This window comes from Carassius auratus, chromosome 21, assembly GCF_003368295.1.
Source record: "Carassius auratus strain Wakin chromosome 21, ASM336829v1, whole genome shotgun sequence".
In the NCBI taxonomy this organism is placed as follows: Eukaryota; Metazoa; Chordata; class Actinopteri; order Cypriniformes; family Cyprinidae; genus Carassius; species Carassius auratus.
The window spans coordinates 21,291,560-21,317,173 of NC_039263.1; the positions used below are offsets into that span (position 1 = coordinate 21,291,560).

The 25,614-nt window shown below is 38.7% G+C and overlaps 1 protein-coding gene across 6 annotated transcripts in view; it reads left to right on the forward strand.

Moving 5' to 3' along the window:
- Positions 1 to 25,614, forward strand: part of LOC113038905 (serine/threonine-protein kinase Nek6-like) — a 41,170-nt gene that overhangs the window by 7,422 nt on the left and 8,134 nt on the right. For 2 of the 6 annotated variants that reach the window (XR_003274827.1, XM_026196703.1), the window contains exons 1-13: positions 2,849 to 2,941; positions 4,178 to 4,244; positions 4,405 to 4,462; positions 4,543 to 5,483; positions 6,075 to 6,273; positions 7,250 to 7,405; positions 9,379 to 9,436; positions 10,118 to 10,265; positions 11,780 to 11,961; positions 22,505 to 22,567; positions 22,779 to 22,906; positions 24,905 to 24,967; positions 25,053 to 25,163. Coding sequence is in view for 5 of the 6 variants with exons in the window: in XM_026196703.1 (XP_026052488.1) it covers positions 2,896 to 2,941; positions 4,178 to 4,244; positions 4,405 to 4,462; positions 4,543 to 5,483; positions 6,075 to 6,273; positions 7,250 to 7,405; positions 9,379 to 9,436; positions 10,118 to 10,265; positions 11,780 to 11,961; positions 22,505 to 22,567; positions 22,779 to 22,906; positions 24,905 to 24,967; positions 25,053 to 25,163 (2,220 nt within the window). In the remaining variant the exon portion in view is untranslated. Of the gene's footprint in view, positions 1 to 2,189; positions 2,209 to 2,848; positions 2,942 to 4,177; positions 4,245 to 4,404; positions 4,463 to 4,542; positions 5,484 to 6,074; positions 6,274 to 7,249; positions 7,406 to 9,378; positions 9,437 to 10,117; positions 10,266 to 11,779; positions 11,962 to 22,504; positions 22,568 to 22,778; positions 22,907 to 24,904; positions 24,968 to 25,052; positions 25,164 to 25,614 lie in introns of those variants that run through there. The other 4 variants (XM_026196702.1, XM_026196700.1, XM_026196701.1 and 1 more) reach the window with 4 other exon arrangements.

Sequence of the window (25,614 nt, forward strand, 5' to 3'; positions counted from 1 at the left end):
AAGAACCTAGGAACATAAGCACTGTCACAGAGACAACAATATTTATTATACAATGCCAGGTATAAGGCATATACTATAGCAGAGGTGAAATGCAGAAAAGAAAAATAATAATTCACAGAATATATAATTTATATAATCATTTACAATAAATATATATATATTTTAGTTTTACTTATTTAGTAATGCTCCTACAGCGTGGACATCAAAATGTGTATGTTTTCATCCTCTCTGTCAGCAGCCCCCTTCAGAAATGTTAAAATCAGGAACTTCTCCTGCGTCATAGAGGTTTTTTCTGGCACTTCTGAAATCACAGAACAAGTTTGTATTCATGTGTTTACCATGAAAGATCAAAACCTGAAGGTTTCAGTCCATTTTCACGCTCTATGTAAGTGATGTAACGTTATCCGGTTACGTTAGTGCACATTTTAGGATTAAACAGTGGATACTTTTAGGGTTAAATTAATTCGGTTAAGTTACTTCCATTCATCCATTGATATATATGGAGAGAGAGAAAGACAGAGAGAGAGAGAGCATCTACACACAAGATGACATTAAAAGCCCAAACTTAATAAACAAGAGCTCATGTCTATCGTTACCTCTTGTATTTAGCCTTACCTTTGAGATGCTAACGGACTTTTTCTGACGACGCTAAACCATTTCTATAAAGTAAATATTAAACGAAAGCGTATAATTTACATGAAATAAAGTGTCAGGAACACTTTAATGTACTATTTGTGTAATTTAATAGACTAAACTTACCTTAAAAAATAAGTGAAACCACACTGAGTGTCAGCGATCAGCTGCTTGACGGTTGGGCTGCCGCCTCGTTTCCATGGTGACGTCCTCCGCTCCAGTTCTGCGCGCGCGCACATTACAGCACGTGGAAGTCACGCAGAATTTCACTATTTCACATCTATTTTTGGGCTAAATTTGGACCAAATCCGACAGACAAAACAAAGACCAACTTTTCAAGTCAATTTTGAAGGCCATGACGAGTCGAGTTGATTTAAAAAAAAAAAAAAAAAAAAAAAAAAAAATTAAATGAATTAAAAATAACCTTTCCAAACGACGTATGGTGGCAATCCAAGACAATACATACCACCAATAGAAAAAAGCAATTTACCAATAGAGACCCACAGGGACCATTACTGTGACCATTACAACCAACATAATTCCCATTATAACCATTAAAACCATTACAAATTTTGTAATAGTTTCTATTGTTCGTGTGTTCATTTTTTTTCAGCAGTAGCCTACCCACTAAGACCATTACAGTTTTCCAAAGAAACCACTAAATTTATTGGAGTCATAATGGTTTCTACTGGTGTCCAGTAGATACCACTAGAAGTTTCTAAAGGTGTTCTATTGGTCCTTAATGGTATCCAATAGACAATACACGCCACCAATAGAAGAAAGCAAATTACCAATAGAGACCCACAGAGACCATTACAGTGTCCATTAAAACCATTAGAATTCCAATAAGAACCATTAAAACCATTACAAATTCTGTAATGGTTTCTATTGTTTTTTTCAGCAGGGGTTATACAGCCATTACAATGAAACGAAATATTATATAGACTTGCCTTTTTTATTTTCATTTTAACATATAGATAAATTGAATACAGACCAAAGAAAACCTGTTAGATTTACCCCGCAGCTGAATTATATGTTATGTTTAACCACTAAAGACACATCAGAGCCAGCGGCACATATCAGAAGGTCTATCCAAGGTGAGGCTGCCTCTGGGCGGATAGATGATCACTGAGCTCTCCCAGATCGTGTGGAGCTCACCGTCTCAGAGATCGGCGAAACACATTTTTAAATAGGCGCTGTCTTTATAAATAAACAACAGATTTGAGTTTTAAACAACTACATTCTCGCCTGAAATACTTTTAAAATTACATTTCATGACACAATAACAGTAATATTTTGAAAATGTTGATCCGAATAAATGGTGGTTGAACTCAACCAATGCTGCGTCAACTCAACCAATCAGGATGTTTAGCGCCAAAGTCCCGCCCCCGAAAGTTCCTGAACTTTAAAAAAGTACCACCTCGCCAGCAGGGACTTTCTGGGGGGCATTTTTTTACCCGGAACTTTTATTTAGTTCCTGGTTCCTGCGGTGGAAACACACCAAGTACCGGACCAAGTCCCTAGTTCCTGGGTAAAGTTCCTGCGGTGGAAACGCGGCTTAAATCATCCAGTTCGGTAAGTGGCACAAAAAAACTAGGGTCCTATAGCCAGGGTCCTATAGCCGGGGTCCTAAACCTGCAGCCTCCGATTGTGCAGGACCATAGGCTCCTAGTGCTGTGGTCAGCAGTGTTGGGGCAATTCCTCAGAATTAATACAGCGGCACAGCTGAACGGTTTTCTCCATGTGACTTTACATAAATTTGCCAAAAACAGAACTTTTTATATTAAAAACAAACAAACAAGCGCAACCCAGTAATAAATTAAAAGTAATGCATCAGAACAGATGCAATATGATTCTGATCTGTATAATGGAGTTCGAATGGTTAATGTCATAGATTGTCCACATACTTACATATTTTTTTTCTTTATTCTATTATTCAGGGTTTTTTTTTCAATAATATAACCGCCTCAAATACATCAAGCCACATGATAGATGACAAAAATACCGAAACGACATTTACGAAGAATTATCAAATAATATGAATCATCAATACTGACCGACCAATAGTCGGCGTTTAAAGTTTCGAACGAACCAATGGGAATTGAGATGGGCGTGTCCCCGCAAAATTCAAGCGTCAGTTGCAGCGTGAGCAGCAGTGTGTGCTAAGTGCTAACAGACTCGTGCACGAAGTTACTAACAAACGCTATATTTATTATATTTAATATTAAATATTTGTTGTGTTGTGTGTGTTCGGATTAAGCGATGGAGGCTGTGACGGATGAAGACGCATCTAAACTATCTAAGATCGGTAAAGCGCCAGTTTACACCAAGCTAGGCTAGCTCCATGTATCGTGATCTTTAACATCATGGTTTCTGTTGCCTCGTGTGTGTTTATATGTATACATTCAATAACAGTATCTTTTGTTATGATTTTATTTCGGGAAATCCTTGGGTTTGCTGTTGAAAACACTTCAACACGACGCGATGTGTTTCTGAGGCGTTTGCGCGCGTCTGTAACGAGATCTTTCTGCTTCATAAAGAAATTACAGTTAGTTTATAATTTACTGTATAATCATGTTTCCATCAAGGAAACTGCTTTATAAACCTGCAGTAGTGTCAAAAAGATCACACACCAGTCCTGAAATAATTTCTTGTCTTGCCATTAGTACATTTATATTGTTATGCTAAAAGCTAAGTGCTATTGTTTGGAGCAGTTGAGTGACGTAGATGAGTATGGGAACTCTTGTTTTTTTTAATATATATTTATATATATAGATCACTTTGACTTTAGTGATTTATTTTTTTATATTAATTATTATTATATGCCAACCTTTTGAACGTGAAGCTGATGTGATTTCCCATATATATATATATATATATATATATATATATATATATATATATATATATATATATATATATATATATAAATAAATAAAAATTGTTACATGCATACATTAGAAAAATATAATCGGGTGTTGACAACAAATGAGATGCATTTCTAGTTTCAGCATTATTTGTTCTTCAGGTATTGCTCTTTAAAATAAATAAAGTATTGGCTGAATGCAAAGTGAGCCACAGTTGGTTTTTGATCCCTGAATATGTGAACAATTCACCAATCTCCACATCTCTGGAACTGAACCGTCGAGGGCCTTTAAAGTGAAGATATCAGAAGGAAAGTTTGTTAAGACCTAGATCCTAAAAGGATATTACGGTATCTTTAATACTTTTTTGAGTTGCAGGAATGCAAACTTGAGGAAAAAGTGCTTCTTACCATTTCTGACCTGTCGCTTTTGTCATAAAGTGAAACAAATATGACTAAAGTAAACAGATTTTACTAATAGACATACCAGTCTCTGCATAAAAATACATATCACACTGTTATTTAAATATAAAATATTTTTTTTATAATTTATACATATATGTGTGTGAAGAAGGTTACAAGGCAAAATATGCATATGCAAAATTTCAATCTAGCACATTTACAACCGTTATTAAATGCATGCAATGTTAAATCACAAATGTCTTTCTCTTTGGTTTACAGAGCTACGCAAACAGAAATTGGCAGAATACCTTGCTGCAAAAGGCAGACTGAAAGCTCCTAATCCAAAGTAGGTGGTCTTGAAGGGTCTTTCTCTCTGAAACAACTGTTGAATTTATACTTTTTCCAGTTTTAAAATAAAAAATGCACTGCCTATGTTCTGTATTCAGAACTGCCTTCGTGTGTTTCTGTTCTGAATCCACTGTGTTGTTTTGTTGTTTCACTCAAAGGCCGTATCTCAAGGAGAAGAAACATGCTGAAGATGAGCAGAAGTCGAAGACCGTGACTGTGAGTTAGAGACTTTTCTTGAAGCTTTGCAGGATTCAGTCGACAGCGCTGTTGAAGTGACGTGTCTTTGTTTCTCTCAGACAGCGGAAGGAAAGGAGAACCGTGGCATCAGAGGCACAAATACAAAAGAAGTCATGGCATCAGAAGAGGGTGATAAAAACACATCCTCAAAAAAAGGACTTGGTATCAGTTCGCTAGCCAAAGCCCAAACACAGCCGTCCAGTAATTCCCATAATGCTGTTCGGGAAGGCCTTCGTGTTCTGAAGACGCAGAGCAACAAAACAGCTTCTCTTCAAACTCAGAAACCAGCTGCGCCGTTCAAGACGACTCGATCACAAAGCCTTCAAAGTGTCCAACCGAAAGCTCAGACAGCGTCACAATCCCATTCTGCAAAGACAAGAAAGCCCAGTCTTGTGTCCATCTGTAACCCTTCACAGTCTGGACGTGGCGTCTCAGTCCCCAGATTCACAGATCAGAGCCGCACCGTTCAGTCTACAAGGCCTTCAGCCAAGAAATTACCTGAAACAAGCGTCAAATCAAGCTCAGCTGCCAGTTCGACGACTCAAAGAGCAACGAAAGTGCAGGGAAACGGTGTTTCTAAAACCCAAGTGAAACCCACAGAACGACCCAGAAGTCTGAGTGCTGTGCACACCCGCAGTTCTCAAAGCAACCAGAAACCAAACCCATCCACGAACACATCCGACGTGAACCGGAGGAAGAATACCTTCTCCGTCGATGCCACTAAACCGAAATCAAACCAAGCGACGAGAGCGAGCGCTGCTTCGACTCTCTCTAAACCTGCGGCTAGAGAAGCAGCAGCGGTCAGCAGAAATAAAGGAACGAGCACCGCTGATTCCACCAGACCGGCCGGCCGGAGCTCCAGGAGCTGTGTTCAGATCGACAAGCCTGCGGATCAGCTCCAGACTCCCAAATCCAGACGGTGTCCCAGCGCTCAAGGAGTCCGGACCGCTCCTCTAGATGATGGACAGAAGAAGCCCACTGCAGCTCAGGAGGACAGACTGTGAGTGTACTGCCACATGATCACAACCTGTTACACACCTACACACATACATGACACCATGAAGACTAGTGTGCTTTAGGCACCAATATAGCCACCAAAAAAAAAATTATTAGCCTATGATTTAATCACCCTCAAGCCATCTGAGAAGAGACTAATCCAGTCGGAGTTATATTAAAACAATGTCCTGGCTCTTCCCAGCTTTATAATGGAAGTGAATGGGTGTTGAGATTTTAAAGGCCAATAAAGCTCATCCATCTATCATAAAAAAGTGCTCCATACATCTCCGAGGGGTTAATAAAAAGGCCTTTTTGTGAGTTAAAATCCAAGGAATAGTTCACCCGAAAAAGAACATTTCATCCCAGATCAGGATGAGTGTGTTTCTTCATCAGATTTGTAGATTTATATCATGATGCGCTATATTAGCTCCTATATGAATTTGCAATGCATTTTATTATTTAAATTTAGCACTGATTTTTCACATATTGTAAATTATCCTGAAGCCTTTGATGCATCTGGAGGTTTGCAGCTCAAAACTCCGATGACAGAGTTTGGGTGAACGCTCCCTTCAGAGAAGTGTGTGTGTGTGTGCAGGCGTAAGCTCCAGGAGTGGAGGGAGTCCAGGAGCATCACGTATAAACGCCCCCCCATGCCCGTCCGGGTGGTCAGGAGGAAGACCGTTTCTACTCTTCCTCAGCCCTACTGGACTTCTATAGAGAATGAAGACGAGGTTCATGACATTGTCTTTGCTGTGGACCGATCGCTGGATGACTGCATTGAATTATTACAGCAGGTAGCATTAATATTATAGCATGAGCTGTTGTAGTCTCTTTATGCAAAAAAAACAAACAAAAAGAATTTGCATAACCAGGTGCATCAAAGCAGATTCTTCTGTGGAAATATGAGGAACATCAGTCAGAGGATGGAAATCACAGCTAGTCATCAAATACATTCAGATCACATGTTGAGTGTTCTTGATGTTTGGCCACAAATGATTATTAATTTCCCTGGACGAGACATTGTGTAAGAGTAAGTTAGTCGATAACTGAGATATTTTTCTGTTGTGTTTGTGGTCAACGTGCTTCTGATTTACATCTGAGGAGCTTGAAGACAGATGTTGAGAAACAAAGGTTATAAATAGACAATCAAAAGCAGATAAAGAACTTCGCTCAGTGAAGGGCAATGAGCTTTTATGACTTTATTAATTTTGAAACATGGTAATATACACACTATGATAAAATCTGAGTTATTAGAGCGTGATCTCCTGATAACCCTATTGACTTTCCCAAAACGGATCGGTTCACGCTTCCCTGATTGATTAGAGCGTGAGGAAAGGTGGAGTGTGTTGATGGTCGTCTGAGTCAATGATCATTGTCTAGACTCCAAGTGACTGGACTCTGAACGGGAGTTTCGATCACGTATGTGAGAGCGCTGATCTACTGCACCGAGGGAAAACCCCTCCACATTAATCAAGCTGGAGTTTCAGATAAAGCTTTCTCAAACCTACATTCAACATTTGTCATGATTGTTCCCTTATCCCCGATCCAGGTTTGGTTAAGCTAATCTCTGGTGTTTGCTATTTTCTGGTATTAATGGACTGTGACGTTTAAAATCCTGAGGTTACAGTAGAATCACAGAAACTAAATGATGCATGGTCTACAGAGAGTGATTAAAACAACCGGTTACCCACATTCTTCTTGTAAGCATGAATGTGTACAGGTTTGCATCAACCTGAGGATGAATGAATAACCTCTCTCTGATCTGATCAGGGTTTCCCGGCGGAGCGGGTCAGAGATGTGCTGTCTCGGGTGCCAATGGCACAGAAGTTTGCTAAATACTGGATCTGTCAGGCCAGACTAATGGAAAGAGAGGGAAGCCCGGAGCTGCTGGCCATGTTTCAGGAGGCCATCCGTGTGGTCAGAGAGGTCAGGATCTCTTCATCTCACACATGTTTTATCTCTTGATGTTGTTTCATTATTTGCTTTGTTTCAGTCTGAAAATCTGAGAAATCTGTTTTTTATTATTATTGCGGAGAGAGAGACGCACGCGTATCAACGACAGCGACACTGAACCGAGCTCTCTTCTGCGAAGTTCTCCTCGAAGTCCCTCCTGCACCTGAACGAACAAATACACATCGCAGTCTGAACAAACACAAAGATGTGAAAGAGCCCAATTCAGTACTCGCGGTGTTCTGGTGTTCCACCTTGGAAATTATGCTAAAAAAATTCAGTTATTTCTTAAGTGAAAGTAAACAGTTGAGGAAAATAATGGGATGTGTATTATATTGGATGCGTTCATCATCTCTTAAAGTGACCGCGCCTAATTTAGCGACTGGCTGCTGTAATGCTAGTGTCTGTACCTTGACACCTACAAACTTGAAAAAAACGTAAACATTGGTGTGAAACCGGCGTAAGGTTGTTTGCACCTTGTGTAATGTGGAATTAGTTTACAGCTTTTTCAAGCAGTTTGTGATGCATTTTGGAAACAGGAGATGAGCTCCTTTTCTAATGCACCATCTAGCTTGATAAACCCCTTCTCAAAGACTTCCTGTTTGTCAATGTTATTTGGGTACACATTAGGGCTGTCAACGAATATTCTAAATTTCGAATATGTATTCGAATAGTTTAAAAAAAACAAATTTCGAAGATGAAAATTAATATTCGAATAAAAAATAAAATGTGGAAAAACAGGCCTGCGATAGTAGAGGCGTGGTTGTCTGCTTTGTGAGTGGGCTCGGGGTTCAGGGACAGGTCACAGGAGTCACACTGTCTGGCACAGCATCACTGCTGAAAGTTGACTTCATGGAAGATGGCAGCAAGTGCAGAGCCCAACTCGACCGCAGCAGAAAGTCGTATGCAAGCTGTTTAAGATACAGTTAGCATACCATTCGACTAGCACCCAAATGAGCATGGCACAATGTGTGGAGCTCCAGCTAAACAGTCACGTGTTGACACTTAACGTTACTTTGCATCGCCCGCCGCAAGCTCTTTGTCTGCAACACGACGAGACCATAACGGATAAATACATTTTGTTCATGTGTAAGGACATGAGACCGATCGGTATCGCAGATGGGGCACGCTTCGGGGGTTCTGTCAAGCAGTGGATCCCAGGTTTGATTATTTATCGTTTCATGTCAAGGAAAAGGTCCATGTTTACCACAGCACACAGCTCAATGTCAGTTCTATATGCTGTAAAACTTCAATTAATATTAATAATATTTGTTTCAATCACTGAATGAAGCCTGCTATCTTTGGGACAACAGTCGCGACCTTAAATTGCTTTCACAAAAATGTGTTTGTTCATTTAAACCGTTATGCGCAGAGAACGTGAGGGTGAGAGACTGAGGTCTGCAGTCTTGGACATGAGTTGATTTCCTTGTGTAGGTAATACGTTGTCATATATGTTTCAACTTAAATAGACTATCTATACAAGTAGTTATGTATCTTTGTATTATTTTGGCCTGTTATTGACGTAATGCGCGTCATTGACAACATGTGCAACCAGATGTTCGAATAGTTCGAATATTCGTGTATTTTTTAAAGGGAATATTCGAACGTCATTTTTGAGCAATTTTGACAGCACTAGTACACATATATTCTGAATGCCGTCGACATTGAGCCATTTTAATCTAGATTAATTTCACAGTGTGATTCATCTAGATTAAAAAGATTAATCTACGTCCACCACTAGTAATGATACAGCTGTGTTTTTTACAGTAATGATACAGCTGTTGTGGTTTTTTATCTTTAGAATGAAAGCCAATTGCATTTCTTTCTTTAGCAAGAGCTTACAGTAACCGATGACTGACTCTAGTGTGTGCGTGTGTGAAAGAGAAGCGAGTATCACAGAGTTTGAGTAAACCATCAATTTTCACTCATTGCAATATGTTTCTTAACAGCCAGTGGATGAGCTACGTTCTGTGGTTTTTGAGATCCTGAAAAAGAGACAGATTCAAGGTAAAGGCATTCAGTAATTCATCATCAAGTGACGCACTGTTTTTTAACAATGAGTTTTGACAAACAATATATTGCAGGGATTTTCAGTTTACACTGCTGCTTTGAATTCAGATTTTGAAATGTGTTTGGTAGAGGTCTCATGTTCAACAAAGGCTGCTTTTTATCAAAAATACATTAATGAAACATTATTTCAAAACTGTAATGTATTTCTGTGATGCTCCGCTGTGTTTTCAGCATCATTCCTCCAGTCTTCAGTGTCACATGATCTTCAGAAATCATGAAAATATGATGATTTACTGCTCAACAAACATCTATTGTAATTGCTGCTTGATATTTTGGCATAATGCCATTCAAAAAGATATAAGAATGCACTTAATGGTTCAAAAGTGACGGTAAAGATATGTTAAAAAAGATTTTAAACAAATGCTGAAGTTTAACCCTTTTTATTCATCAAATAATCCTGAAAAAATAAGTCAGTTCTCACAATATCTTAGGCTAAGAGATAAGATTGAGCATTAGATCAGAATATTAGGATGATTTGAATCATCCATCACAGGAATAAATTACATTTATAATGGTTCCTAACATCACTGTTTTAAGTGTTTTTAATTACATTAATTCAGCATTAGTGAGCATAAGTGACGTCTTTTATTAATATTAATAACACATTAAATCATTCAGGTTCATCTCTGACGCCAGAAGAGACTGGAGTGTGTGATGAAGAGGACGGCGATGACATCATACACACCCCGAAACCCATCAGTGCCCTGATCTCTGGAGCGAGGGGAGACTCGTCCGTCGTCAAGTACAAGATCACAGCCACCCCTGGGTATGAGCCCTGCACACTTACAAGGGAATGACCCCTACTGCGCACTTACTAGGGCATGACCCCTACTGCGCACTTACTAGGGCACGTGACCCCTACTGCGCACTTACTAGGGCACGTGACCCCTACTGCACTCTTACTAGGGCACGTGACCCCTTCTGCGCACTTACTAGGGCGCGTGACCCCTTCTGCGCACTTACTAGGGCGCGTGACCCCTACTGCGCACTTACTAGGGCGCGTGACCCCAACTGCGCACTTACTAGGGCGCGTGACCCCAACTGCGTACTTACTAGGGCATGACCCCTTCTGCACTCTTACTAGGGCGCGTGACCCCTTCTGCGCACTTACTAGGGCGCGTGACCCCTACTGCGCACTTACTAGGGCACGTGACCCCTACTGCGCACTGCGCACTTACTAGGGCGCGTGACCCCTACTGCGCACTTACTAGGGCGCGTGACCCCAACTGCGCACTTACTAGGGCGCGTGACCCCAACTGCGCACTTACTAGGGCGCGTGACCCCTACTGCGCACTTACTAGGGCACATAAACCTTACTGCACCCTTACTAGTATGTCCAAAACATGAGGATGCAGCTGAATTGATTTTTTTTTAGCTATTAATACCCAATTTTAATGCTCACTCGAAGATATTTACACCAGATCACAAGCATACATTTGAGACAAGCCAGCACAGGTGAATATGGTAGACACAGATTTGTGAAAAGGTTTAGTATTAAAGGTTTCCTGAGATGTTGAAATATGCAAATCAGGGGTTTTCCTGCGGAGAGTGAGGTGATCCTGATCGTGTGCACACATGTGTAACAGCTAAACTTAACCCTTTGCACACAAACATGACTTATAGACAGTAAACACTGAAGAATATTTCATTCAAAAAAATTCCAGCCTCCTATTTTTCATTTTATAATACCTCTTCAGACACTTCTTACAGTGCGGAGTCTCCTGGCCCAAATCTATACATTTAAGAACAATGTTCTGGTTATGTGTTAAATATATTTACATATAATATAAATTATATTTATACAAATATATACATGTAAATGTAAATGTAAATATATATATATATATATATATATATATATATATATATATATATATATACCAATTAATAACTGCGTACCATTATCAATTTACAATGATTTCTGAAGACGTTTCTTTTCATTAGTACAATTATTTAACACTTTTTTTTTTTTTTTACTAAGCAAAAGACTTCAGACCACCAAGTTCTCAACTTTATTTTTGATTTTAAATGTCAAAAATGTTAAATGTTAAAAAATAAATACATCACTGCCTCTTTAAACATTTCCACATAAAAAAAAAATTGGATCCAGTTTTATTTTCTTCATTTTTCTTGTCTGTAGCGAGCACTTGAAGTGTTTTGATGTGTGCAAGGATTACATGAATAATAAAGAATAATAATAATTGAGGTGTATTCAGGTAAATCCTGATCCCCGGTAGTCTCTGTGTTCGTGTCAGAGTTTGAAAGTCTGTCATGTTTCAGGGGTAAGAGGGGTCAGCGAGGAGCAGAAGCAGGACGAGTGGACGGTCACGAGATCCGCTTCTTCACCCCGGTGCGCCGCTCGGTGCGGATCGAAAGAAGCGCTCAGCGTTATCCCACAGCGCTGCGGGAACACGAGCCCTGTGTGACCTCTCTCTGTGAGCTCGCAGCGGGGTTAGGGTTAGGTAAGTGGCTGTGCGTGCAAACTGCCATCGTTAGTCTTGCAGAGTAGTGATGGGAAGTTCGGATCATTTTACCGACTCGGACTTTTGAGTCTCGTTCAGCAAAATGAACGAATCTTTTTTCGAGTCATTTCGTTCATTTTAGCAAAATGTTATTAAAATATTAAGTGCTACCTCCCCAACACATTTAGTACTTATGCAAACGTTGATCACACAACAAACAATACAAAAATAAAATGCTATAAGATACAGAAAAAAATATTCATTCTTTACCTGGGTCTTCAGTCTGTGATTAGCTCATCTCACCTCTTATCTGACAAGAAGTCTTCGGGTTTAAGTCATTCCTTAATAACATGACAGACGCCCCATACGCAAAACCAACGCGGTCTTGAGCCGGAAAGAGAATTGATTAGTTCATCTCATGAGTCTCGGGTCGAGTTTGACTCGTTCCTTAATCACGTGACAGCCCCATACGCAAAACTAACGCAGTCTTGAGCCGGAAAGAGAATTGATTAGTTCATCTCATGAGTCTTTCGGGTCTCGGGTCGAGTTTGACTCGTTCCTTAATCACGTGACAGACCCATGCGCTATTTCTCACATTTCTGTCACTGTGTTTTTGTAACTGTTTGTTGAGGATCTGTGGTTTGTTATTATTTTATAAATAAATAAAACCCTGTTATAAATACAATTTTGATTAATTTGTCTTCTTGACTGTCTATCGGTAAATAAACACTAGGCTATATAATAATATAATAATCCAAGCTTACAATAAAAAGTATTTATAGACTAGTTTCATTTTTACTCCAATTTTGAGTTTGCTGGTATAATAATTGCTTTTCCTAGGCAGACTTGACATATTGGTGTAATATATGTATAAGAAGATTGCTCAAAAAAGGACATAATGACATACATTAAAAGCAAATAACATTTTGAATTTGAATTATTAATGTTAGTTTAAGACATTAAGGTTATGAAAACTTCAGCTTTAACAGTTTTAACCCAGCTCAGAGTGAGGAGTTTCAGATCCTGGTGCGACTGCCAATGCAGGGGCCATGTTTTGGGAAGACTTTGACGAAAGGGTAGCAAGTTTGAGGCCTTCTGCTACCTCTTCTAAGACCTCAGATGCTATGATGGAGATGCGGGCCAACCTTGCAGAGCCACTCTGCCTGGCGGAGGAGATGTTCACCAGTATACAAAAGCCTTTCTGAAGTCACAAAGACAAGACTTTGCATTGTGGCCACATCCGTGCCATCTGAAATTTTTTTTTCTAAAACTGGGCAGATTATCTCAGATAGAAGAACTCACAGACTCAGCCCATCCAAGGTCAGGGAGCTTGTTTTTTTTTTTTAATAATGTAAACATGCCTTAAAGCAAGTCCTAAAAATATAGCCACAGTGTGTTATTTATTTTAAGGCTTATTTATTTTTATTTATTTAGAAAAAGACTAGCTTGTTGTGCAATATTTTTGTTGTTTGTGATTTTAAAGGTAATTTGTTATTGTTATACGGCTCCGTCGCTTTAGTATCTCTTAATTTTCATTTATTTTTAATTCAAATGGTTTAAAATTTATTTTGGGAATAGTTATCCTCTTTGATATAAAGTTTTTATTTTGGCACAAAAGTGTTATTCATTTTAAAACACATTAATTTAAAATTATTATGTAAAAAAAGCAAAGCTTGTTGTGCAATATTTAGTTTTTCTTTTTTTATATTGTACTTTTAAAGTTCATTTGCTAAGCTTATTAGACCCTGTGGCTTTATTATCTTTTAATTTTAATTTCATTTTTAATTATTTACATTTTTATTATTTTAATTTATTTTGGAATAGTTGTCCTCTTTGTTACAAAGCTTTTCTGGCACAAAAATAAACAATAAACAACAATTCAAAAGTATGTACAGTGTATAACCAACTCTTTATTTCCACATTCAGTGTTATGGAAAAGTACCACCATGACAGAAATTAAAAGCAACAATTTGAAAACAGAAATGCATCACGTTACTGTAAGAGTAAATAATACTAATAATTAATAAGTACTACGCACCCATTTTGTAAGGAAAGTTGTAAATTAACTAATTACTCTAGCCAATGTTATATCACATCAAAAGAACGAAAAACCCGAAGAACCGAAAAATGAACTATTCAATTCTCTGCATTCTTTTACTGTCTATGGTTTTAGCGCATGGGTCTGTCAAGTGATTAAGGAATGACTCGACCCGAAGACTCATGAGATGAACTAATCAATTCTCTTTCCGGCTCATATTGCATTGGGTTAAACATATTGGGCTGTCACGTGATTAAGGAACGAGTCAAAAACCCGATAGACCCGAACTATGAACTAATCAATTCTCTTTCCGGCTCATGCTGCATTGGGTTTAGCGTATTGGGCTGTCACGTGATTGAGGAACGAGTCAAAAACCCGATAGACCCGAACTATGAACTAATCAATTCTCTTTCCGGCTCAGACTGCATTGGGTAAGCGTATGGGGTTGTCACGTGATTAAAGGGGGGGTGAAATGCTAGTTTTCACTCAATATCCTGTTAATCTTGAGTACCTATAGAGTAGTACTGCATCCTTCATAAATCCAAAAAGTCTTTAGTTTTATTATATTCATATGAGAAAGATAGTCTGTACCGAAAAACACGACCGACTGGAGGCGTGACGTGTGGGCGGAGCTAAAGAATCACGAGCGCGAATAGGCTTTTGCGTTGAGAGCATGTGGAAGCTGTGACATTACCGTGAGGGAAAACCCATCATCCAAAACAAACCATGGCTTACAGTCAGATTCAGCCGTTTATTTATGATCCAGAATCAGATCCCGAGCCTGAAACTGAACGAGAGCAGCAGCAGCAACGACTCGCTCCGAGCGGGGCTCGAACCCGGGTCTCTGGCATGGGAGGGGACGCACTAACAAGGAAGCAGAGATATTTGAAGCAGTTTTACTCAACGCCTGCGGTTCCAACACACGATCGTGACCCTTTTTCCTTGGGATTGCATCATCCTTAAGAAATAAACTATGTGTAAATCCGTCGTCAAACTGGGCCTTGTGAACAAACATCTTCGAAATGCAGGGAACAAACAAAAACACTTGCACAACTCCGTTGATGCTCTGTAAAAATAAACTCCATCCACTGGTCCCTTAATGCTGTTTTTTTTTTGGTAATCTGTGCAGGGTTGTCTTGCCCTGGCAACCAAAAACACACTTCTTTTGTGACTTTTCGCGACTCTCTCGCTCTGATCAGTGAATCGCTCTGATCAGTGAAATGTCTGTGCTGCTCAGCCTCGCTATACGGGAGCGCGCGCTCTTCCGGCAGAAGTGCGTCAGGACCCATATAAGGAAATTCCGCTCCATCTAACGTCACACAGAGCCATACTCAAAAAAAACTTTCCGAAACTTGTGACAAACCGGAAGGAGTATTTTTGGAACAAAAATACTCTTTCAAATGTACAACTTAATTTTTGAAACTTTGTCCATGTTTAGCATGGGAATCCAACTCTTTAACAGTGTAAAAAACTCAGTATGCATGAAATAGCATTTCACCCCCCCTTTAAGGAACGAGTCAAAAACCCGATAGACCCGAACTATGAACTAATCAATTCTCTTTCCGGCTCAAGACTGCATTGACTGACAGGTGAATTACTACGACTAGAACAGAACCTATAGAATAATGCGCATGCGCGACTGAACGAATCACTCCCCGAGACGACTCGTTCTTCCCGAGTCACATTAAAGATTCGTTCAAAATGAACGAATCGTTCATGAACGACACATCACTATTGCAGAGACGGTGAGCTTGAGCGGGGAGTTCTTTGTCATGAGTGAGCAGGAGTAAGTATTCTGATTAAAGGCCATGTTGCAGGTTAAACACCACTTTCGATTAATGGGTACATAAATCACTCAAGATACGTATATCATTTTTAAAATGTCTCAGAAATGGTCTTAAAGACCTATTTTTTAAGTTTTTGGTATTAACGTTTTTTTTACGCAACTCGTGATGACGTCATGTTGGGGAGAAGTCGAGGAAAGGTAGCCTTAGTCTAGTATGATGCAGCGTTCCAGGCAACCCGTAACCCGTGTTTTTCCAACCTTAAACCCATGAAAGTGCACTGGAACGGCAATCAAATCCGTGACTTCCCACCCGTGAACTCGTGTCTAATAATAGATCGATGCACTCAGAGTTCCGAGGTCACACAGCATGCGAAACAACGATGACAGCCCATACGAATAATACTGCCTACAGATGCAGTGTTTATGCAAGTAGTACACGTTGAAAAAACGATTTTAGGTCAATGCAATAAAATAAATAATCTAGTTACAATTACTTGCGCTCAGAAAGTTATGCGTAACTTGCCTGGAACGGTACAAAGTCGTTAGTAGTGGTATGAAATAGTGGTTACGAGCTCAAAAAACTGCCTGGAACGCAGCATCAGAACTAACGTTATAGCGTATGACTGAGATGAGGAAGAGGTTGCGAGAGCAAACATGTATGATGGCCCGCAGCTGTGTAATTTCGATCGAGCCAGTCCTGAGAGGGCAAATGAGGAATTGCCAAGAACTGATGTCCGTCAAAGCCTGTAATGCATGGTCCGAGGAGAATGAGTGGAGAGTTGGTGAAGTGTCCTGGTGAGTTGCTATCATTTAGCATCGCAGCAATGAGCACTGGAGCTAGTTTACGAGCAGCAGTGCGCAATAACGACACACACACACACACGTCTGATCAGCTATCCTTGTGGGGACTCTCCATAGGCGTAATGGTTTTTATACTGTACAGACCGTATTTTCTATCGCCCTACACCAACCCTACCCCTAAACCTAACCCTCACAGGAAACTTTCTGCATTTTTAGATTTTCAAGAAACTTCATTCTGTGTAATTTATTAGCTTGTTTACCCGTGGGGACCTCAATTTAGGTCCCCACCATGACACAAGTCCCCATGAGTCTGTGTGTATTCAGGTTTAAGTCCCCACCAGAATAGAAAAACAAGTACACACACACACACACACACACACACACACACATATATATATATATATATATATATATATATATATATATAAAATTGTATTTATTTATTACTGTCATTGAATAGCACCGAGTGAAAAATTAATGTTTTCTTTATATCTAGTGCCAGTGATCATGATGTTAGTTCAGAGAAGTACCGGTAACCTTTGTCATAGTGTCGTAGAACTGGTAAATTTTGTCTTTGTCATCTAGAAATAAAAGGCATCATGCTAGCTATATGGGCGTTTCTAAGCGTATATCTCGTCCTCCGCTGAAAATGTTGTTGCAAACGTAGCCGTGTGTCTGTCGCTGTGTTTGACAGAAGCTTGTGTGGGTGCCGTCCCATGTAAACTGCGTTAGAAAGCTTGTGCTGTAGGGGAAGTGAGTGCGTTTGGGTCGCTGTTGGTCGCTATCTCACTATCTATCTGTCTGTCTATCTATTTATATACCGTATCTAGGCTATCTATCTATCTATCTATCTATCTATATGTATTTATCTATTTATCTATAATCTGCGTTCTGTGCTATCTGAATACTCTCATCTCTCTAGTCGCTCTCAAGGCGGCTTTGGTAAATTCTCTCCCCAACGTGACGTGATGCAATGCATTGTGGGGGAAAGGAGACCGCTGTAAGATAGTACCTATTTTTTCATATTATATTCCGTTTTGTGATACCCAACAACATAAAATTGATGGATAACAGTTTAAATGTTAATTACCAACAAGCAAATTGCACATATTCGTTAAAAAATTAACCTTGCAACACGCCTTTAATTATTTTGTATAGTATTTTAAAATGTAACGCCAGTACGCCATATTAAGTTAATTGCCTGTGAGCTTCTCCTCCTGTCTGTACGGTAATGCGACAGAGAGTCTAGTGGTTATGACGCAATCGTTAGCCTATTTTTACAAAAACTGTTTATACGGGGCCATAATGTAACATAGAAGGTAATGGAGCCCTTTATACATTGTTGTGTATCTTTAGAAATAAATAATGGACAAACGGAGTCTTTAAACGCCTCAGATGTAAAGTTATTCGCTGTCAAAGTGACGCCAAAATGAATGGGAGTCAATGGGAATGCTAACGCAAGTGAAGTTCTCCTACAAGATGGCAGCCCCGGCCGACTTCAACTTCCGGTCGACTTCCTTGCTGCCTGCTCTAAATCAACACTTGCATGTCATTATGGTTTATTTATTCTGATAATAAGTCGCTTTTAATGTTTAGTTGTTTGAATGATCGCACTGAAGAGCGCTTGTTTTTTATAAAAGAAAAGCTGTAGTTCTGACTCCGCCCACACACACACAGTTTGTTTGTATCCTTTCACGTGTTGTTGGACACAAAATAGCTTTCCCCCCTTATTTTTTTTTTATCGATATGACTCATGCAGTTACAGGAAACATGTTACGCAAAAAACACTGCATGCTAGCAATAAATACAATTAAACATTTATATTAAACATGCAATTAAAAATAGGCTACATAAAATCACATAGATATAAAATCACGTGGAATTCAGTAACTCGCAATAAATAAGCAAACCTTCAGAATATTAATTAACAATATTACTAAAACAGCATAAACTTGACTACCTAACTAGTTGACACAATGTGTCACCTACCTAGTTCACGGCTTCTCTTCCTGTCAAAATATTAAGGCTTTTCAGAATAATAAGGCCTAGTTATGACATGTAGTGAGAAAATGCATGTGATTAATGACTTTAACTGTACGTTATGTTGTTTTCATCCAAGCACAGTAGATCAGTGCTAATCAAATTAGGTCCAACGTTTTCATTTTTGTGGCAGGTTACGATGCAGAACTGATATGGGCTTCTTCCATCAAATCGAATGATATTATCATGCAGGTCTGTTTGATCAGACGCAGGCCCGGATTGGCTAATCGGGAGCACCGGGAAAATTCCCGGTGGGCCGGTATGTTTTTTTGGCTGCGAGGGCCGTAGTGGTCATGGCACTGGGTTGAAATATATATATTTCCTTATTATTATTATTATTTTACCGCAGCCCCACTCTTTTTATTTATTATTTTACCACCGTCCCACTATTCTTTATTTAATATTTTCTCGCAGAGTGCAGCCTGCAAGATAATGATGACGTGATTATCTGTTGACTCCCTAGCCCCGCCGGGCTCAACACGTCATCTTGCAAGTTGCTAAAAAAAAAAGTGAGATAAAAATGGAAAACAGAAAGCCCAAATGTGGCACTGAAAAGTCCAGAATAAATAACAAGAAAGGTTTGGAAACTGACCCCGGCCAAATGTTCTAAGCTGAGCACATTCTTCCTAAAAAAAAAAAAACTAAAGGAGATGATGAGACCGGTAAGTAAGCTAACGTTAAGGTAGTTAGGAGCAGTTCAAGAAGCTAGCGACATTGCAAAACAACGTTGTTTGCAAACCACCACTCATGTATCAAACTTTTTCTTGTAGCTCTTCAGCAGCAGCCGCCTCTAGTCCCGTTTTCTGCTAAGAGCAAGGCCCAGTAAAGTTACCAAGCTCCAGTCATGTCCCCAACACACCAGAATGGGCAGTTAGGATTGTCATTCAGAAGAACGAAGAGCCCTTCTCCATGAAAAAAGCCCTGAGATAATTAATGATACCCGATGATTCAGCAATACATTAATGAAACTGAGATGATACTGTCGTTAGAAAGTGCAAAACATTTTATTTTAATCTTTATTTTTTATTTTGTTTGATATATTTGTTTTTATTATTTTTTTCTTTATTTCAATGTTTGGATATTTACTATACTTTACTATACTAAATCTTAAAGAAAAGAGATTCTTACACTATCCTGTTGTTTACTGTTCTAAAATTTCTTCACTGTGAAGCAAAGTTTAGGCTATTCTTTTTGCACTGAATTGGAAATGATGATGTTTTTAAAAATAAAATGAATAACAAGGCTGTAGGGAATTATATTCTGAGGTTTTAATTACATTATTTTAATATAGTCAGTTGTGAACTAAAGTGGGCCGGTCTAAGGCATGAAACTCCAGGGCTGAAAATGAGTCCCAACCCGGCCCTGATCAGACGTGTGTGTGTGGGTTTTCTGTACACGCTTGGGGCTTTTTGGAAGTGAGATTGGGGATATGTGACGGGGGTTTCTGCTCTTTAGTTGTTAGATTCATAGCATTTTTACCGGAAGGAAACAGATGCACGTGTGTGACTCACCAGAGAGGCCTGGAACCGCGCACAGTTTACTTCTTCAAGACCACTGCTAATCTTAGATCCTTTCTCCTTAATCTTTAAGGGATGGTTCACTCTTTAATTGCTTCAAACCCGTGTACGTCTCTTTCTTCTGTTGAACACAAAAGAAGATATTTTGAGGAATGCAGATAAGTTGACGGTAGCCACTGACTTCTAAAGTTCTATAGTTTCTATACTGTACTTCTATAGTTTTTATACTGTCTGTTAATACCTATACCAACATCTATTTTTATAATAATAAAAGTTGGTAAAACAGAAAACCACATGTTGAATCAGTTCATCCTATAAGTGGCCTGTCAATACTTTTTATACCATAAATTATATGATAATTCATAGTTTTTGCATGCAAAAAAAGCATGTTTTTAGGTAGGTAAAGTAACTAACAGTTAACCAATTAACACATTTATTACTGTAGCATTTTATACACAATAAAAGAGTAATGGTATTAAATTAACATTTCATTTAGTAAAGAAACAATACTGCATTTTACTTGCATTAAAGGGGGGGGGGGGTGAAATGCTATTTCATGCATACTGAGTTTTTTACACTGTTAAAGAGTTGGATTCCCATGCTAAACATGGACAAAGTTAAAAAAATTAAGTTGTACGTTTGAAAGAGTATTTTTGTTCCAAAAATACTCCTTCCAGTTTGTCAAAAGTTTCGGAAAGTTTTTTTCTAGTATGGCTCTGTGTGACGTTAGATGGAGCGGAATTTCCTTATATGGGTCCTAAGGCACGTCTGCAGGAAGAGCGCGCGTGCCCGTAGAGCAGAGCACAGACATTCACTGATCAGAGCAAGAGCGAAATGTCACAAAAGTGTGTTTTTGGTTGCCAGGGCAAGACAACCCTGCACAGATTACCAAAAAAAAAAACATTAAGGGACCAGTGGACGGAGTTAATTTTTAAAGAGCATCGACGGAGTTGTGCAAGTGTTTTTTTGTTCCCTGCATTTCGAAGATGCTTGTTTTACAAACAAGGCCCAGTTTGACGAAAGATTTGCGTATCATTTATTTCTTAAGGATGATGCAATCCCAACGAAAAAGGGTCACGATCGTGTGTTGGAACCGCAGGGGGTGAATAAAACTGCTTCAAATATCTCTGCCTCCTTGTTAGTGCATCCGCCTCCCATGCCGGAGACCCGGGTTCGAGCCCCGCTCGGAGCGAGTCGTTGCTGCTGCTGCTCTCGTTCAGTTTCAGCCTCAAGATCTGATTCTGGATCATGAATAAATGGCTGAATCTGACTGTTAGCCATGGTTTGTTGTGGATGATGTTTTTTTTTTTCCTCACCGTAATGTCACAACTTCCAAACGCTCTCAACGCAAAAGCCTACTCGCGCTCGTGATTCTTTAGCTCCGCCCACACGTCACGCCTCCAGCCGGTCGTGTTTTTCCGAAAAAAATCGGCACAGACTATTTTTCTCTTAGAAATATAATAAAACTAAAGACTTTTTGGAGTTATGAAGGATGCAGTACTACTCTATAGGTACTCAAGATTAACAGGATATTGAGTGAAAATGAGCATTTCACCCCCCCTTTAAACATTTCGAAATAAGCATAAATTAAATATCAGTGGACAACCCTGATCGATTTGGGTTCAGTAAGTCTTTGTTTTGTTTTTTAAAGAAATTAAAAATGTATTTAGCAAGCATGCACATAATTTTGACAGTGACAGTGAAGACATTTATAAAGGATGATGATGCTTTTGAAAACAATTCTATTCACCAAAACTCCTGCAAAAAAAAACAATAATTATATGAAGCAGCACAATGTTTTTCAACATTGATAATGACAAGAAATATTTATTGAGCAGTAAATCGCATATTAAAGAGATTTCTGAGGGATCATGTGACACTGAAGACAAAACAACAAACAAAGGAACATTCAGCTTTGCATCACAGAAATAAATAAAATTTTCAAATATATAGAAAACACTTATTTTAAGTTCTATGAATATTTCAGAATTTTGCTGTTTTAATTGTATTTTTAGACAAAAAAAAAATTGGTGCTTTGCTGAGCATAGCTTCTTTCCATTTCCTCAAAAAGAAATAAATCAATTAACCATCTTATCGATCCCAATCTTTTTAAACAAAAACGCAGGATGATTTATACCACAAAGTTACATTTTTTATTTTGCTCTCATCTGTCATAATCCACTGCTGTTTTAAAGCACTGACAGCTGCTTTTTATTCTCAGGCTTTGTTTGAACGGCTAAGGATTGTTTTTATCGTTACTGAAAAACTAGAATTAAACAAAGCAGCCATCTGGAAATGAAACGACCCGTTTGATAAAGCAGACGCCTTTTGATTGACTCTGTCCTTTGTGTTTGCCTGCAGGTCTGGAATGTCATTATGGAGCAGAACAGCCTTCAAGATCAGAATCAAAATTACACAGTGCCGGTACAGAACGACCAGATCTGACCACACACACACACACACACGTGCAGCTGCGGGCACAAGCCTGGGCTCACGCGGCCACACACACTGTTTTTACAACAGCAGACAGAAGCTTTTATGAATCATCGCATTGATAATACTGATATTACCACACCGCTCTGACTCTCACTGTCTCTTTCTGTTCTTCTGTCTGTCTCTCCGAGGAACATGTTAGGATATGGATTCTATTCATTGATGTCAAACTTCCGCATCGAGAAAAAGATCGGCCGTGGTCACTTTAGTGAGGTCTATAAAGCCACTTGTCTACTGGACAACCAGCAAGTGGCACTAAAAAAAGTAGATGTGAGCATTTACATGTCTTTAAATTCCATTTTACTCATACTGTTGCAGCTTGTATTCTAATTAGGGATGTCAACGATTAATCGATGATCGATTAATTGTCGATAAGAGATGCAATCGATTAAGGCTATCGATGGTCGGTTAACCGATTCAATGTTGGGCTGCGTGCGGCTCATGCGCACTCAACACGTGCGAGCGGCTGTGAGTGACGGTGACGATATATAAAAGCATCATCATTCATTCACAATGTACAAATTAAGCTTTTAATGTGATTTAAACTTTAAAGTACATTAAAATAGAAACAACAAAAGTTCTTCAACATTAAATGCAATAGAAATGTAGTTACTAATCATTTCATCAGATAACTGTTTTATATCGTGCGCTTTGCAGGGCTGCGGGACACAGTGACAGGACAGTTAGTCTATTCATTCCTACAACTTGTTAATTCATTCCTACGAATTATTAATGTGGCAATTGTCCATGTTTCATTAATTGTGTTCCCTAAATAACCCATGATTTAAGTGAAATAAGGGAACAAATTAATAAATCGAACGAATTCTTAATTCATGAAATCTTTAATTTCCCTTCCCATTTTTACCACAGTAAGAGATGCGAAAACAGTTATTAAAAGCGAAAGATAATAAAATAAACCTGGGAAATTAGAGGGTTAGACTATGAAGATTTAGGAAAAGAAACAATGCCTAAATATACTGAATTTGTGGAAATTCGTGACCAACCGACAAACCAGAACAAAGCCGCGTAAATGAAGACTATGGGGTCCAAAAGCATGGTCGCGATGTAACATCTCCAGTTAACCTATTATTCCTCTAATAAACAAAGCTTTTATACCACACTTGTCATAATCAGATCTCATCATTTCTAAATAAATAATTGCTGGATTCAAAACAGCGATTAATAGGCGCTGTGACCGACACATTCCTGGAGCATTCAGTTTAAATAGACCGTAGTATACCGGTCCACTCTGCTGTTATGCCAAGGACGTTTTTGCTCATATGAAGAGGATCATCTTTTCCGTCTATATGCGAATGCGTGTTAAGTACAAGCCTAGTTTACATTATAATTAATAGTTTAACATTCAAATACATTGCGAATATGGAAACATTTCGATTTGTGCCGAATGAGACATGAGCAATAACCTCCAAATAAATCTAGCCTAAGCCGCGCTCGCTCATCCTCGTGTGCACGCATGCACTGTCACGATCTAATGCGCTGTATGCCGGATTTTAAAAAATCTGACATTTTCTAGGACAGAATCCAGCAGGATCAAATTAATGTGAGCAACTGTGTTTTGGTGCAGCAGCGCCGATGTAGTTCACTTAATGTGCAGCGCAGTCACACGCGCTCCACATTTCGGATAATTTTATACAATAATGTCAGTTGAAAACATCGCAATTGTGCTTTAAAATACAACAACGAGCACCACAAAACCATTTAAAGAGGCGCGTTCAGCGTTCTCCGTGCGGGATTGGAAACTGTCAACAAAGTAAAATGACCTCAAAAGTATGGCGCGCTCTCTTCATTTTATCAAATGATCATAATCGCATCTATTCATTTTATAATCCTGCTACTAGCATTTTATTCAGACTAAAACCTCTTTAATTCAAGTGAGAAAGCGTTTTGTGTGTGTGTGTGGCTTTTGCACATCCTGTCATACCGCTGACTGTGTGCCTGCAATAGACGCATTTTGCAGTATTATGGTTAACGATTAATCGATTAATTGATCGTTAATTTAAACGACGATCGATCATGGAAATAATCGAAATTTGACATCCCTAATTCTAATGTATAATGCATGCAAAATGTGCAGTGTTTAACCAGAGAAAACTGTCTATAATGCAGTGCACTTGACCTTATCTTACATTGCCAGTGTGACGAATGAACCAAGAACCAATTTTATCATCCATTGCTCAACATTCAATTACCCAATTTGACACAACCGTGCTTCCGGGTGGATGTTGTAATATTGTGTTGTTTTCTCAGTTCTGGGAAATGATGGATGCTAAAGCCCGGCAGGACTGCATTAAAGAGATCGACTCGTTAAAGGTTAGCAGTGTGCATTTTTAAACTCAAACAAATGTCTCTGTTTTTGAGAGTTTGGTGAGGTTTTTTTTTCATTCTGTGATTGCAGCAACTGAACCATCCAAACATCATTAAGTATTTGGACTCGTTTATAGAAGGAAACGAGCTGAATATTGTTTTGGAGTTAGCAGGCGCTGGTGACCTTTCACAGATGATTAAGGTCAGTGTCAGGCAACACATTAAACAAACAAAAGAATGTCATTAAATGTGCATGTCTCAGTGTTATTTTAATGTATTTTTTGTTCATATTTGTTAATAATATTTGTTGATGTTTCGAATATGATCTGATTTTTGGATGTTCTGTTTTCATGTTAATTTTAGTTTTTGTAAATTTGTTGTTTTTTTAAGCCATTTTTAGTTTTTTAGTTTTTTTTGTGTGTATATAGTTTTTATTAAGTTGCAGTTTTATAGTATTAGTTTATTTATATAATGCCTTTTCTTATACTCTTTTTATAATTTCTTTCAATACTTTGAATTCAATTTTATTTATATTTATATTAGGGCCGGGACTCGATTAAAAACAATTAATTAATTAATTAGACATTTTAATCGCATATAAATATTTGACCTGAGAACAGTGAGAAGTAATTTTTTTTCCACATGGATTTATA